The 16,009-nt window shown below is 33.1% G+C and overlaps 4 protein-coding genes across 4 annotated transcripts; 1 reads left to right on the top strand and 3 right to left on the bottom strand.

Annotated features, from left to right (window-relative positions):
- Positions 1-1,180: 1,180 nt before the first annotated feature.
- On the top strand, positions 1,181-3,211 carry LOC130944865 (60S ribosomal protein L13-1-like). The gene is made up of 5 exons (XM_057873436.1): positions 1,181-1,392; positions 1,480-1,599; positions 1,716-1,849; positions 2,481-2,639; positions 2,752-3,211. Exons 2-5 carry the CDS (start codon positions 1,491-1,493, stop codon positions 2,971-2,973), a joined length of 624 nt encoding a protein of 207 aa, XP_057729419.1. The 5' UTR covers positions 1,181-1,392; positions 1,480-1,490; the 3' UTR covers positions 2,974-3,211.
- Positions 3,212-4,689: 1,478 nt separating this feature from the next.
- Positions 4,690-5,378, bottom strand: LOC130945135 (uncharacterized). The gene has a single exon (XM_057873829.1). The coding sequence runs from the start codon at positions 5,285-5,287 to the stop codon at positions 4,982-4,984; it is 306 nt and encodes a 101-aa protein (XP_057729812.1). The 5' UTR covers positions 5,288-5,378; the 3' UTR covers positions 4,690-4,981.
- A 1,840-nt stretch (positions 5,379-7,218) lies between these two features.
- LOC130946378 (uncharacterized) lies at positions 7,219-7,757 on the bottom strand. The gene has a single exon (XM_057875104.1). The coding sequence runs from the start codon at positions 7,674-7,676 to the stop codon at positions 7,362-7,364; it is 315 nt and encodes a 104-aa protein (XP_057731087.1). The 5' UTR covers positions 7,677-7,757; the 3' UTR covers positions 7,219-7,361.
- A 2,487-nt stretch (positions 7,758-10,244) lies between these two features.
- Positions 10,245-11,290, bottom strand: LOC130945843 (uncharacterized). Its single transcript, XM_057874539.1, has 2 exons — positions 10,888-11,290; positions 10,245-10,834 (listed from the first exon to the last, which is right to left on the bottom strand). The coding sequence occupies exons 1-2, from the start codon at positions 11,288-11,290 to the stop codon at positions 10,245-10,247; spliced, it is 993 nt and encodes a 330-aa protein (XP_057730522.1).
- Positions 11,291-16,009: the final 4,719 nt, after the last annotated feature.

Raw genomic sequence — 16,009 nt, 5'->3', positions numbered from 1 at the left:
TGGCCACCTTACGACGGGCCCACGGTGATTCCAGACCCTGACAAGAGGCGTGCCAGAGAGGGTCGTCCTAGATCCACTAGGATACGGACGAATATGGACGAGGCGGATCCGAATCGGCCAAAGAGGTGCGGCCTATGTCGCCAACCCGGACACACACGACGTAGTTGCCCACAGGTTGGAGGCTCGTCTCAGACAGGACACCATTAGTATGCATGTTGTTAGTGTTAGCATTATCTACATTAGTGCGCATCTTGCTAGTCTTAGAGTTATTTAGATTATTTCCCATGTTGTTAGTGTCAGTATTATTTACATTAGTGCACATGACTTTTAGTTTGATTGTTGCGAGTAGTAATGAATATGGCTTCTTTAATTAAGTATTTTTTTTCTTTAAAGTTCAATCATGTATGATAGTGGTTTGTACTTTTTTTGTTATGTTAAAGTCTGTTTACCTATGTTTTTTTTTTATTTGTGTCCTGGGACATTCATTTTGTATGATCAATGAATCTTGAAACAGTTTAGTGTTTATTTTTTCTTATTAAATTGTGTCCGGGTTGGCGATATAGGCCGCATCTCTTTGGCCGATTCGGATCTGCCTCGTCCATAGATACACAGCTCAGTCAGTCTCACACTAATTCGAACCGGCCTGGTTCGAACTATGATTGGTGTAATTCGAACCAGCCCGGTTCGAATTACAAGGAAACCTTCTCTCTCTATAATTCGAACCACCTTGGTTCGAATTACCTTCATTCTTAATTCGAACTAGGCTGGTTCGATTTATTACCAACAAAAAACCCTAATTCGAACTCACCTGGTTCGATTTACTAACAAATAGAGTTCGAACCAACCTGGTTCGAATTATATAAAAATGCGATCTGGCTTATTGCTGAAACGATTTTTGCTTTGACGTATTTACGTAATTTTTTGAGCCAGTTGGCTTATTATGGTTTTTTACCCTAATATATAATAGCTGATTTTGGCATATACTTAATAATTTTATAAACATATATCAAAATTCATAACTTAATTTTCTATGGTAATCTTCTATGATTTTTTTTTTTTTTAGTTCTATCAATTTTCTATGTTTCAACTTTCAATAACCCAAAATTTTCCAAAAGAATTAAAAAACCCAAATGTCATATAATTGAAAGAGAAGTTACAACTCAATTCCAAATCCAGTCACCAAAAAAAAAAAAATCAATTCCAAATCCAGATCCATTTTCCGTTGGATCCAAATCTAAAACTAAAACCCAAACCCTAAATCCACAAACAGAGTTGATGAATTTCAACTCCGCAAAGAGAAGAGCTCACAGAACCGAGAAGAGGAGCGAAGACAGTTACAGGGCTCGGCGGCGCAGGAGCTCTCTCTCTCTCTCGGCCGTAGCACATTTTCTGGTACGAACACCTGCTAATCTGATATATAAGTTTGAAGTGTTTTGTGAACAGTTTTATATAATTTGGCGAATTTGTATTGTAATTTAGGCAATTAAGCGATGGTGAAGCACAACAATGTTATCCCTAATGGACATTTCCGTAAGCATTGGCAGAACTATGTCAAGACCTGGTTCAATCAACCAGCTAGGAAGACCAGAAGACGCTTAGGTAATTCAGTTCAGATTTCATTTTTGGATTACCAATAGATTCGGCCAAGTTTCATGCTGGTTAATTAGTTTCTTTGAATTTGATTCCTTCAAATGTTGATTCTATTTGTTTCGCAGCGCGCCAGGAGAAAGCTGTTAAGATCTTTCCCAGGCCTACTGCTGGATCTCTCAGGCCAATTGTTCATGGCCAAACCTTGAAATACAACATGAAAGTCAGAGCTGGCAAAGGATTTTCTCTTGAAGAACTCAAGGTACATTAGCCAGTGTGGGAAGTGATATTGCGGAGAGGAAGATGATTGCATTGTTAGTGGCACTTAATCTATGCTTTACTACACATGGTTTTTTGAACATTCATCCTAGAATATATGGTTTCAGGAACCGTTGTTATTATGAATTGCAGTTATTGAATCAATCTTGCCTGATTCTTGTTTAGATTCTTAGGATGAAGCTTCTGGCATGTTGTACTCTGTAAATATTTGAAAATTCTTGCTCCTAAGCCATCACTGTTGATATTGTGTTACTTAATCTTGTTATACATCATCATAGGCTGATTGTGTTCTGTAAATATTTTTTTCTGGCTTTCAAAATATGATTGATTTATTTGGAATACTGATGTTGCGGAGAGGAAGATGATTGCATTGTTAGTGCACTTAATCTATGCGTTACTGAGTCATGGTTTGTTGAACATTGATCATAAAAAATATGGTTTCTGGGACCGTTCTTATTTTGAATTGCAGTTATTGAATCAATATTGCCTGATTTTCTTTAGATTCTTAGGATGAAGATTCTGGCATGTTGTACTATGTAAGAATTTGAAAATTCTTGCTCCTAAGTCATCAGTATTGATATTATGTTACATAATCTTGTTATACATCATCATAGGCTGCTGGTATTCCCAAAAAGCTTGCTCCAACCATAGGCATTGGCGTTGATCACCGTCGCAAGAATCGTTCATTAGAAAGTATGCAGGCTAATGTGCAGAGGCTGAAAACATACAAGGCAAAGTTAGTTGTGTTCCCAAGGCGTGCAAAGAAGGTCAAGGTAATACAAAGTTTTAAACTATCTATTTTTTACCAAGGGAGCGATTTGGTCTTCAGTTTTTATTTCAATTTTGCAAAATGTGTTGGAAATTGATATGATGTATATATTGTAGGCTGGTGATTCCACTGCCGAGGAACTAGCAAATGCAACCCAAGTGCAGGGCTCGTACATGCCCATTTTGAGGGAGAAACCATCTGTTGAGCTTGTTAAGGTTACAGATGAAATGAAGGCATTTAAGGCTTACTACAAGCTCCGTCTTGAACGCACAAACAAGAAGCATTATGGTGCTAGACTCAAGAAGGCTGCTGAAGCAGAAAAGGAAGACAAGAAGTAAATGATCCTCACAAGTCACAGTTTTTTTTTATGCGAAGACAATTTTGTTAGAGAAATTAGTTTTGCTTAGAACATGCTCAAGTCTAAATCATGGATCCACTTACCTGTTATTATTTTACAAACTCTTATTCAAGTTTCTTGTTTTAGTTAGTGCTCCGGTGTTTCTGGGTTATTTTGTTATTTCGGCAAAAAATTGTGGTATGGTTGAGTTTTTATGATTGTTACAAAATGTCATATAATGAGCCTCACATCGTGAAGACCACAGCCTTAGATTCTTATAGTTAGATAGTTTTTTAGATGTGGTTTTCTCTTAAGCTCTACATCCGAAAGGTTATGAACAGTGGAGGATTTTAGTCAGCCAATGGGTTGACTATGATCAAGTGAAATGTTACCAAAGTGTCACTGAGTGAAGTTCCAGTGTGCATCGGTCTAGATACCAGTTTTCAAAGGGGGATGCAACGTAAAGAGCCCCATGAAAAATTTAAGCAAATGCCCTATTATCATAGTACATAAGTTTGCAAATTCTAGCTGGTGGATTCTAAGTATAAATTTAGTAATACTTCATATTCGAGACTAAATTGAATACTGCATGTGCGCTCAAAAATAGAAGTGGGTGCAGTAGGACTAGGTAGGACCACAGGGTCCACACTCCACACTAACTAGTTGAAGTTGCCATGGCTCATTAGTCCTTGAAAGGGACAAAATATAATGGTAATGTTTCTTGGGAGCGTTTGAGTGCTCTATCTTCTATCCTACAATAACTTCGCCCGTGGTTTTTGTGAGTAAGACTGACTTTATCATCTATATGCTACAATACTTGGGAGCTCAAATTACTTCGATTCAAAGAAAGGAATGATGCAGATGAAGATTAATATGTATAGCAAGCTCATTAATTCGGTGATGCCGACATTCAGTACTTTTAGCTTATCATCACATACGACTCTAATGTGAGCATGAGTGTGTGGATAAGAGATATGGCTACATAAGATTTCAATTGGATAATTAAAATAATTTTTCTAATAATCTTATTTACGTATGATAATCATAACATTATTTTAACATAATATTATATCAGCTCTGACTTTTATTTTGATATATGATGTTCACGCATTCTCCTATTATCTACTAAACGATACTTGCATTATTACATGGATTCCAAAGATTAGATTTCTCGAAATTTATGCATCATCAGTAACAATCCAAATGAAATGTAGTATAAGTAATAATTTAATTAAACTATTCTCTTTATCCATAACATATTTTATGATTACTTACCTAACGAAGCTAAGATACTCCTGTTAGTATATATTGATGATATTACACTCTTTTGAGAAGGGATTACAACTCTCCAAATAATGATATCAAAATTTCTTTGGGAGATTTTTGGCAAAATATACTACACTTCTACATAATTAATTAGTTAATTTGCGTGCATTAATACACGTTTGGTTACTGTCCACAAAACTAATAACGTTCTGATAGAACTAACAGTGCATGAAGGGAAACACCTAATATCCTTTTATAATTTAAATATTTGAAGTTCATTACCTTATAGCACTCCTTGAAAAGGGTGTGCTTAAGGTTATGGAACAAAAATACAAATGGAGAGTTTTGAATTTTAAACTTCTTCAAGGGCTTCTTTCTGAAGGTGGTTAATTCAATAGAGATTAAAGTTTAATAATAGTATAGTAGTAAATAGTAACAACAAATTAAAGCATAAGAAAAACTCCTCCGAACTGAGATAGCAAATTTATACTTATTCAAAGCAACTCACATCCATGCTAAAAGTAAAAACATGACTCAACCAACAAAACACCATAAACAAAAAGTACATATCATAAACCATGCAGAATTTTATTCCTTAAGCAGTGATGCTGAGTGCTGTTATAACTTATAAGCACTCAGCTATATATTCTCTCCATTATTAAAATTATGTATCTAAAACCTCTTCAGATAAACAATTATTTAATAAGGGAGAGAGTTGTAACATGTTGTAAATATTAATAAGACTAAGTATTAGGACCCCAAGTGCTCAAGTACATGACAGTTCTAAGAGACTCCTCAGCCTTCTTGAAGTGCTCAATGTCATCAATTTCATCTCTCAGCTTATTGGCAATCACTGAGGAAGCAGAAGCAGATTGCTGAGGCATCTTCTTCTTGTTGCTATTAGCCTTCTGTTGTGCTGATTTCACGTGGTTCTTGGCACCTTGAGCTAATGATTTCATGGTGGTGTTCCACCTGCAATAGCCTTGATCCTTCAGCACCTCCACCACTCCAATAGTGGTGGATGCAACAGCCATAACTCCGCGACACATTTCGGTGTTTAAGTAGTAGTTGAAACTATGTTATCAATGGTGGAAAACGTTGCTATGATTGAGAATACTTTCAACAACAATGACTGCTTTATATAGAGAATAACACTTCGATTTTTGAGGAAAACCAGAGCCTGTTGTTTTATTACAGGTGGTTTGGATGTTGTCGATAGCCACATGTTTTCTTATTTTTATTTCTATCTCTATTTATAATTTTTTTATTATATTATTTTGTTTATTTATGTGTGTACTGTGGATGGTACAGATATCTTAAACACACATTCTTTGTCTCTATTTTAATTTTCTCAAAAAGAAAAATATGAAGATAATGTACGAAAAATAATTTGCGAAAAACGAAACCTATTTTTGTTTTTAGTAATAGTGGAGGGTGTGGACCCAATGAGTTGTATCTTGGTTTCTTTTCTTTTGTGAAACTCCCTTTTCCTTTTTGAGTATATAAAGCATTTTTATTGATGGAGATGATGTATTTCATTATTTCTGATATATGATGAGTTGCCGAGTAGGCTTTTGTTTTGTGCGGCACCGCACATTGTTTTTTGGCATCAGCAAATACAGTGAAGAGATTGAATCATATTATGAATAAAACACAAATTAAAAGATAGTTTTATCGTTTAATTAGAATTTAATTATGGTGAGAAAATTAGAGAATTTTGGGCCAGATTGGGCCTGTCACACGCAATTGGTTGCATTGGGCTTCACATAATAATAGCCTTGTGGAAATTTGATGTATATCCATATTCAACCCTCGGTTCATGGCCCAAAAAAAGAACCTCAGTTAAATTTACCAAGAAAATTTGCTTGGCAGCAAAGCTGAGGTAAATTAAGGATTTTGATGGGGAGGACATTCCTAATATTTTCGATTATATTGAATATAATCCAAATTCTTAGGATTTATACAAACACAAACAAATTCTTAAACCACCAAATCTTGCAGTATGTGTCATATGACCCTATAGTATTAGTTTCGTCCAGTTTTTATTAAGTAAAGAGTAGTATCATCTTTGTTAATTAAACAAATTTTGATTTTTTATGTATTATATTTTATATAATATTTAAATTTAAATTTTAGAATTTAAAATTTAGGATTTAACATTGAGAATTTAAAACTAGGACTAAGAATTTAAAATTCAAAAAACAATGCACTCTGTATTTTTTTTTTCCAAATACAATAATATTTGTTATAATATAAACATCCAAAACTAAAGTATGACTTAATGTTTCGTATTTCTAGGAAAAAGTGATTCTATTGGTAGGATTTGTATTATACTTATGAGATTGATGGAATTTCGATATTTTCTTTTAGAACATAATTTGATCCCATGAACAGGACCACCCCCTAGCATGTTGACACCAGAAACAAAATCAGGTTTTTGTTTTTTTAGAGTTTATAATTGTTCCAGAACAACTAAAAAAAAAAAATTTAACTGAAAAGAATTTTGTTCAAATGTAAAATATCTATCCAGAAGTTCTGCAAAGGAACTCTTAAATCACCAAATTCTTGCAATATGACTCTGATATAAACATCCTAAATAAAAAATTAAAAGAACGTAACCTTGATACCACTTTATTGAATTTTAAAGTGAAATCCCATTTATGAATTGCGAACATAAATTTACAAAAACAAGTTTAGGTGGATATTATCCAATTTGGTTTAAGCAACTGAGTTAATTTAATTCTCATTCTTGCTTGGTCGGTTGGTCCTTTGGATATGGCCAAAGAGGGAAAAAGAGTTCTTCTAATTTCCAAGAATATTAGCCAAATGAGTATTGTGTCTCTCAGATCTCAATGGTGTGATAGTTGTCTATATACATAGGATTAGGTTAACAGATCTCTCCTTATGTCAATCAAAATGCATGAGCTAAAACCATCCATTTTACTGATGAAAATGTTACTAATAAAGCACGAATTGAAAATGTTACAAATAATTGCCATAGCAAATTTATACTCATTCATCATATCACATTCAACTTACATCCAAGCTAAGAGTAACACATAATCTTATTATACTGTTATGAGCCCCCTCAGCCATATATATATATAGTTTCAACCTTTAAAACTAACTGTTAGGACCCCACGTGCTCAAATACATGACGGTTCTAAGAGACTCCTCAGCCTTCTTCATGTGTTCAATCTCATCAATCTCATCTCTTAACTTGTTATTATTAGCAATCATGGAAGAAGAAGAAGATTGGTGAGACATGTTGTTGTTGTTGCTATTATTAGCAGCCTTGTGTTGTGATGACTTGACATGATTCTTGGCACCTTGGGCTACTGATTTCATAGTGGTGTTCCACCTGCAATAGCCTTGATCCTTCAGCACCTCCATCACTCCAACAGTGGTGGATGCAACAGCCATAACTCCACGACACATTTTTGGTGCTTGAAAAGTAGTTGAAACTGTTATCAATGGTATAATGTGTTGCTATGATATGAGTGACTCAGAAAACTGAGTAAGAAGCAGTTTATATAGAGATAATATAGAGTGACTTAACTGGCACTTTTGGTGGAAAACCATAGAGCCTGTTGTTTTATTATTACAGGTGGTTTGGATTTTTGGATCGTGTAGCCACGTGTTATTATTATTATCATTATTGTTATTTAAACTTTCATTAATTCTGATTAGTTACATGCATTAACACACGTTTTGTCTTTATTTTCTCAAATGAAAAAAATACCAAGATATGTAAAAGAAAATAACAGAGCAAAATATATATATAGTTGCCTAAATATGTGTATGAATTAAATTTTATTGAATTTCAGCCAATAAAATACATTAAAAATGTGAAGACCATATAAAATAAGCCAATATATATAAAAAATTACTTATTAAATCAATTTTTCATATAAAATCCATAACAAAATAAAAAGTATATATATTTGTTTAAACAGAGGAAAGCATTTTATTCATAAAAATAGTCAAATGATATTTATAATCGTACGAAAAACATGAATTTTATGTTAAATTATAAATTAAAAAGAGATACATTATTGGATTATAAATAATTTTAATAAATAAAAATAGAAATAAATATGAATTTGTTGTGTTTCTAAATAAATAAGATATCTCTCTTTTTTAAAATAAATTTGATTTTTTAATTTAAAAATATTTTTACAAATAAAAAATCTCTTTTAAAATATTTTCTCCCAAATTTATAGAGATCTTCATCATCAAAATCACTTATTATATATAAAAATATTTATATGTAAATGTCATTTTTTAGAAAAAAAAAAGAAAAAGAAAAAAATGACTTGCAACTAATAACAACAAAACCTAATTTTGTCTTTTTATGGGGTAGGTGGACCCATATGGTTTCTTTAATGGAGCATTTCTCTTTGGGGTGATGCATGGTTGATTACTTCCGATAGGAGTGAAGTTCGGTTTACAATAATTGTCTGTGAATGCTTTCATTGAAGCAGCGCACATTGTTTTGTGCAGATCACACAATACCAAATGCTATAGACTCGTAGTTTGGGAGTGATACCATTGTTTCTGATGGTACATATTGATGAATATGACGTCATCACATGGCCAGAGTGAAAGAGACACCAAAACTTTTGGATAAGTCCACGACTAATGGAAAATTATGGAAGCGGTGCATATACATTGCATATGAATTAACTAATTAATTAATTAAATTGTCCCTTATTGGTTTTCAGAGTATATTAGAAGGAATTGCAGACTTTTTTTTTTTGTTTTTTAAGGTATCCTCTAATTCGATCGGTCAAAGATTAATTTATCACAGATCTGAGTTTTATTTAAGGATTTGTTATTGGCCAATAAATTACTGTATACACAATGCGAATCTCTACACTTATTTAAGCGGACGAATAAGCTGACCATTCGACCAACCTCAAGTTGGTTAGAAATTGCAGACTTTATCAAATGATTAATTAGATCAAGTTAATTAAATTGGATTGGTCTTGTTCTTGAATAATTTTTTCTGAGGTATAGCTCGTGTTTGAACCAGTTTTTTTTTTTAAAACAAGAGAATGGAACGTCGTCTTTTTATAACAGAGCAGTATTGAACACCTACAAAAAAATTCTAATGCTCAAATAGAATAATTACGTATCTGTTGGTCACTTATTTATATTAAGTTTGTGTATGACAGTTATCCGTATTATTTGTTATTGGTTTTTATAAAATTTCCTGATAATGCTCCATTTACGAGAATTTAGTGGTTAAAATTGAAGAGATTTTTGGAGAGTTCATCTTTTTTAGTAGAATCCGATTCCGAATTTATTGTGGTGAACCAGAATTTAAATAACAAGTCTAATAATTAATTTATCAATAAATAAAATTAGAGTATTTTAATGATGAAGACTAACATATAATATATAACTTGATAAGAGAAAAAAGAAATAAAATTAGAAGGATTAAACTATACAATAATCAATTTTTTATATATAAATTAAAGATCAAGTTAGGAGGACTATTGTCTCCTTTCTCTAATACTAATTTTTATCTTTATCTATTAGTTTATTTAAATAAATATTAAAAATTTAAATATAATTTTATTTTATGTATACAATAATTAATTTATTAACTAATGATAAATTTATTTGTAAATAGAATTTAAAAAAAAAATTTAAGGGATCAGCAATTTTATTAAATTTTAGGGTAAAAAATCATATTAAGCCAACAGGCTCAAAAAATTACGTAAATACGCCAAAGCAAAAATCGTTTCAGCAATAAGCCAGATCTTATTTTTATATAATTCGAACCAGGTTGGTTCGAACTCTATTTGTTAGTAAATCGAACCAGGTCAGTTCGAATTAGGGTTTTCTGTTGGTACTAAATCGAACCAGCCTGGTTCGAATTAGGAATGAAGGTAATTCGAACCAAGGTGGTTCGAATTATAGAGAGAGAAGGTTTGCATGTAATTCGAACCGGGCTGGTTCGAATTACACCAATCATAGTTCGAACCAGGCCGGTTCGAACTATGTGTGAGACTGACTGTATATATATGGTTCCAAACGTGAGTTAGTCTCATTAGAGGGAGTTCGAATCAACCATGTGCACCCATTCCCAAACTCCGAACACTTGCCCACATACCGGCGGTGATCGGACTCCACCACCTTGTACTGTACCCCTCGCCGGATGCTGTAAGTCTTCACACTTAAAAGGGCCTCATCTTTATCCTGGAATTGCTGACCAACCTGGAACTCTGTCAGACCAGTAGTCCCTTCCGCATCTCTAGCTCCGAATCCAACAGCGTGCCCTAAAATCCCCTCATGTCTCATGGCGTCCAAGTCCAACGAGGAAAAATGTGGTGGATACTGCTGTGTGCCAGAGCTAGAACCACCTACCTCCAATGCAGGCCCAGTCGCTCCAATATCATCAGCGCTATCATCGTCAATCATATCCGGCTCGACGTCATCCTCGTCTTCATCGTCCAAAAAACCGTCTCCTACGCCAACAGGTGCAACTCCCACTAAAGCGTTCGGCAAATTTTCCCTTTCCACTACCTCGTCGCCTTCGGTGGCATTGAGGTCAACAGCGAAAGATGGGGAGGCGACATGTTGGACCACTGGTTCGTACACAGGGACGGAGAGGAAGCAACGGCAGGCCGGGAACTAGAACCTGCTGCATTCGCTATAGTGTTCGTATTCCTGTTCGAACCGCCGGAGCTGGATACAACATCAACCAGCCGGGCCAACAACTCCGGTGTCCTCACCTCCGGAAACTGCCGCCGACAGAGAAACATTACTTGCAAGTCCGCATCATTATTAATCGTGAAGCAATCATACTTCACCGTATTCTGTAGCACCGTGACTGGAATGCGATAGAAAAACTTCTTTACCCGCTTTGCACCCTCCAGACCGAGCTTCATTAGTACAGCGCTAACAAGGTCATCGTAACTCGTCGTAGATGTTATGACAATACATAGAGGATTCTTATCTGTGAACTTTACTCCGGAACGAGTTTTTCTATTAACAGATCCTCTGTGGTGCACCAAAACCACAAAACTCTCCTCACTAGCCATCCTACTCCCTCTAATGAGACTAACTCACGTTTGGAACCATATATATACAGTCAGTCTCACACATAGTTCGAACCGGCCTGGTTCGAACTATGATTGGTGTAATTCGAACCAGCCCGGTTCGAATTACATGCAAACCTTCTCTCTCTATAATTCGAACCACATTGGTTCGAATTACCTTCATTCCTAATTCGAACCAGGCTGGTTCGATTTAGTACCAACAGAAAACCCTAATTCGAACTGACCTGGTTCGATTTACTAACAAATAGAGTTCGAACCAACCTGGTTCGAATTATATAAAAATACGATCTGGCTTATTGCTGAAACGATTTTTGCTTTGGCATATTTACGTAATTTTTTGAGCCTGTTGGCTTAATATGGTTTTTTACCCTAAATTTTAGTTAGCATATAACTAGTAAAATAAAAATAAGTAATCTCATACCATTAAATGAAATTTCACACCATTAAAAATATTATTGATGACTATTTAATAGATATAAATAAAAAAAACTGCTAATTCCTATAAACTTTTTAAATTTTAATTCGTGACAGATTAATTTAATCTGTCAAAATAAAAAATATCATAAAAAATTAAAAAAAATTAGATAAAATTAAAGGCATTGTCTTTAATTAAGAAGAGATGAAAATCGTTAAGTTAGCTATTTTTTAATTTTATTTGTAACATTTATCACTCGAATCACGGGATTAAGGATTGATTCTAAATGTGTTTGTTAATATATTTTTTATAGTTAGCGACCATTGTTATGTTTGTTTTATTGTTTATAGTGTTTAATATATACTATTTGTTATTTTTTATCTTTTTTTTTAATTTTTATATTTTATTTTATTCCTGATATTTTATATATTTTTATTTTTATTTTTAAAACTGCAATTAAAATTTTAAGATATCTAAAAAAGAATTACCTTTTCACTACTTAAATTAAGATTATAAAACAAAATTTAAAAATTATTAATTTATTTATTATTAACAATAAAACAAAAAATTGAGTAAAACAAGGTTAAAAATGGTATATAGATAAATTTAACGGAAATTTACACGTGAAAATGAAGTTTGTTTATACAATTTCCCAGCCTGTTTTCGATCCCCCAAAGAAAATATACCCTTATTAGTTGATATAGAAAAATTTACGCTATAGCTACAATATAGATTAGTGACTATAAACTCAAAGATCGAGAGTATATATAAATGTTCGTTTAGATAGAAACTGAATTACATTAATTTTATGTGAAATTAATAAATAAAAGTTATTAAATAATTTAATAGATATTTTTATTTATCAATTTTACATGAAATTAATTATTTTTAAATTTTTATATATTCCTTAGTTTATACAATAAATAATGATTTATATAATTTACACTATGAGAAGCAAATTAAACAAAACATCGCAGTTCCTCTTTGGGGATCACTTTTCTTCTCAATGTTCCTTTTTTTTCCCTTTGTTTTTGGGCTAGATATAATAGACTAACTTGAGATAGATCAAATCATCAAAATAATAAATATTATTGTAAAATAAATAAAAAAAATAAATATAAAATAAAAAAATATAAATAAAAAATTCTAGTATTAATATTAGTCAATATAATAATCTCGATATAATAAGAATGATTTATATATTTATTTAATATACGTAAAGAAAGAAAGGAGTATTGGCAATGTATAAAAAAAGAGTATTATAGTAAAAGAGAGAGAAAAGAATGTTTTATTAGTGTTGTGTGTAATCAACAGAGGTTTAACTTGCTATTTATATATGTACATAGGATTATCTTTTTAAACTCTATTAAATATATTATTTTTTGAGAATGCTGGACCGTTCATCATAAATGGGCATTCACCTTGCCATCTTTATCAGAATACTCTTCCTTAGATGTCTATTTAGCATTATACCTCGTTAAAACCTTATCAAAGAAAAATCCAATAGGAAAAAAATTTTGGTGAAAGAAAAAGAGTACAATATCCTTTGTGATGGAGACTGCCTCATTAAAAATCTTGTCAAGAAAAACCAATGGAAAAAAACCTAATAAAAAAAAAAGAGTATAATCTCCCCCTCTTGTCGACAACATTTAATGTCTCGAAATTGGGCATCCTAATCTGATGTGCCAATTTTTCAAAGGAGGATTTTGGGAGTGACTTGGTAAATAAGTTTGCCAAATAATCGCTTGAGCGAATCTGTTGGATATCAATTGTTCCTTGATTTTGAAGATCATGAGTGAAGAAGAATTTGGGAAAAATATGCTTTATTCTATCACCTTTGATATATCCATCATTAAGTTGACCAATGCATGCTGTATTATCTTCAAATAGGACAGTTGGAGCTATCTTATGATCAATCAGTCCACATGTTGACAGAATATATTAGATCAAACTCCTAAGCCAAAAACACTCGCGACTTGTGTAACAGCCCAGACCACCCGCTAGCACGATATTGTCCGCTTTGGCACACAAGGCCTCACGGTTTTGCCTTTGACGATAGGGATGATAGCCAAAGCCCCCCACACTCATTCGTGTATCATTAGCAAGATATATTAGCGCTCCAATGGCACTAAGATATGGCACTTCAGGATCAAGGATATCTTCATTTTCTTCTTTAAGACGGAATTGATACTTTTCCACACCCAACGACCTTACGATCATTGGAGTTCTTAATAGATGTGACTTATCCATATAAAATCTCTTCAAGATTTTTTGTGTGTATGTTGTTTGATGAATAAAAATTTCATTTTTTGTATGCTCAATCTGCAGGCCGTGACAAAATTTAGTCTTTCCAAAATCTTTCATCTCAAACTCTTCTTTTAGAGTTTTTATAATCGTTGGAATCTTTTCAGGAGTTTCAATTATATTTAAATCATCAACGTACACAGCAATTATAATGAATGCAAATGCAGATTTCTTTATAAAAACACATGGGTAGATATTATCATTCTTAAATCCGTTTTTGGCTAGATACTCAGTAAGACGATTATACCACCAGCCACTACAACATTTTTTGTCTATTGCAACATATGTTCAAAACAACACTTTAAAAATATTGTCTAAAATATATATAGACAACATTTTATACTAGTGACAAAAAAATAGAACTATAACAACATATTTTAAATCAACACACTATAAGTGATGTCTTTGATAAATTAAAAAACACTTATTAAGTGTTGCCCCATCAAATATGCAGAAGCAACTATTATAAAGTTAATATCTTACTTTTTATAAGAGTTGTCTTTAAATTTATTTTAAACTTTATTTTTTAAGTGTTGTCTAAAATTTTTAATGCCTCTTCTAAAAAATAAATTTTATCTTTAATACATATTTTAACTTTGATTATCATTTTCTATCAATTTTAAAATAAAATAAATTCAACTTAATAACAAAAAACTAATAAAACACAAAGTTAATTACGATTAGAAGATCAGAGAACACCACAGAGGATTAGGGTTCTCTATTGCACGGAAAAAAGAGAAGATAGAAGAAAAAAAATGCACGGTGAGGGGAGAGTGACAGAGAGTGATGAAGAGAAGAAAAGAAAGGGAGAACTGCCATCAAAGGAGGAAGAAGAGAAAGAAGGAGAAGAAGACGACGGAGAGAGAAGTTGCCACCGCCACTTTCTTCACCTCCAGCACCGTCTCTGCCTTGCGCTGTTGTTGTTGTTTCTACCTTGCGCTGCCAGATCTGCCCTTATTGTAATCCCTCTTCTCTGCTCGCCGTCGTCGTGTTTCTCATTGCTCGAGCTCACGCCTTGTTCTGCTCTGCTCCGTCGTGTTTTTCTGCTCGCACCGTTCTGAAACCTGTGCTCTGCTCCGCGTTCTGAAACCTTTGCTCTGCTCCGCCATGGTGCCGTGCTCTATCCTGTCAGGCAAATTGACAACTCTCCGCCGTTCACCTCTTTCACTTAAGCCTCTCGCCTCAGCCTCGGTCCTCAGCATCTCTTCCTCCATCGTCGTCATTGAAAGCTTGTAGATTGATTTTACATACTACTTGATTAATTTAGTTGAATTGTTGAATTAATAACAATAGTTCCAGTATACATCTCTCTCTCTCTCCACGCACATCTCTTTCAGTTTAATCGATTGAAGAAGCTCACATAATCCTTTTCTTCTTTTCATTGTTTTTGCAGTTTCGAGTTCGATCATGTCGAAGGACAAAGACTTTACCGATTTGTCGCTCACCTTCAAATACCTCTTAGGTTTGATTTAAATTGCTGTTTCTTTTTTGAGTAATCACAATTTAGCAATGTGATTATAGTTTAATTGTTTCATAATTTTTATAAAATAATATTGCGTTCTTAGGTTTGTATTTTGTTGTTCTATTTTGTGTTTGGGAGTGCTTAGTTGCCAATCTTTGGACACAAGCATCTTATGTCTCTGTGTTTTTCTCTGAAGATTATCAAAGAAGTGTTACTAATGATGAGCTTTAAAAAAAGATGAATGATGAAAAAATAGATTACAAGGTGCTGCACTTGCTCTATTCTGTTTATTTTGAAGAACATTGTCTTACTCCTCTACATAACCAGTGGTTTGAGTTATGTTCAGTTTATTTATCAATAAAAAGTTTGGAAATATTGATAGTGCACTAATTATATATAACTAATTCACATGAATTAATTTTTATGGGAGAATTGATTTCCCTCTGTTCTTACAATGCACATTCATGTATGGCATTTTACTAAGCTGATGAAAAGCTTTTTTGTTAGTTGAATCAAAATG

Source organism: Arachis stenosperma, chromosome 8 (assembly GCF_014773155.1).
Source record: "Arachis stenosperma cultivar V10309 chromosome 8, arast.V10309.gnm1.PFL2, whole genome shotgun sequence".
NCBI classification, from domain to species: domain Eukaryota; kingdom Viridiplantae; phylum Streptophyta; class Magnoliopsida; order Fabales; family Fabaceae; genus Arachis; species Arachis stenosperma.
Note: the sequence above shows the minus strand (reverse complement) of the source record. Positions and strands in the feature narration are given on the sequence as shown.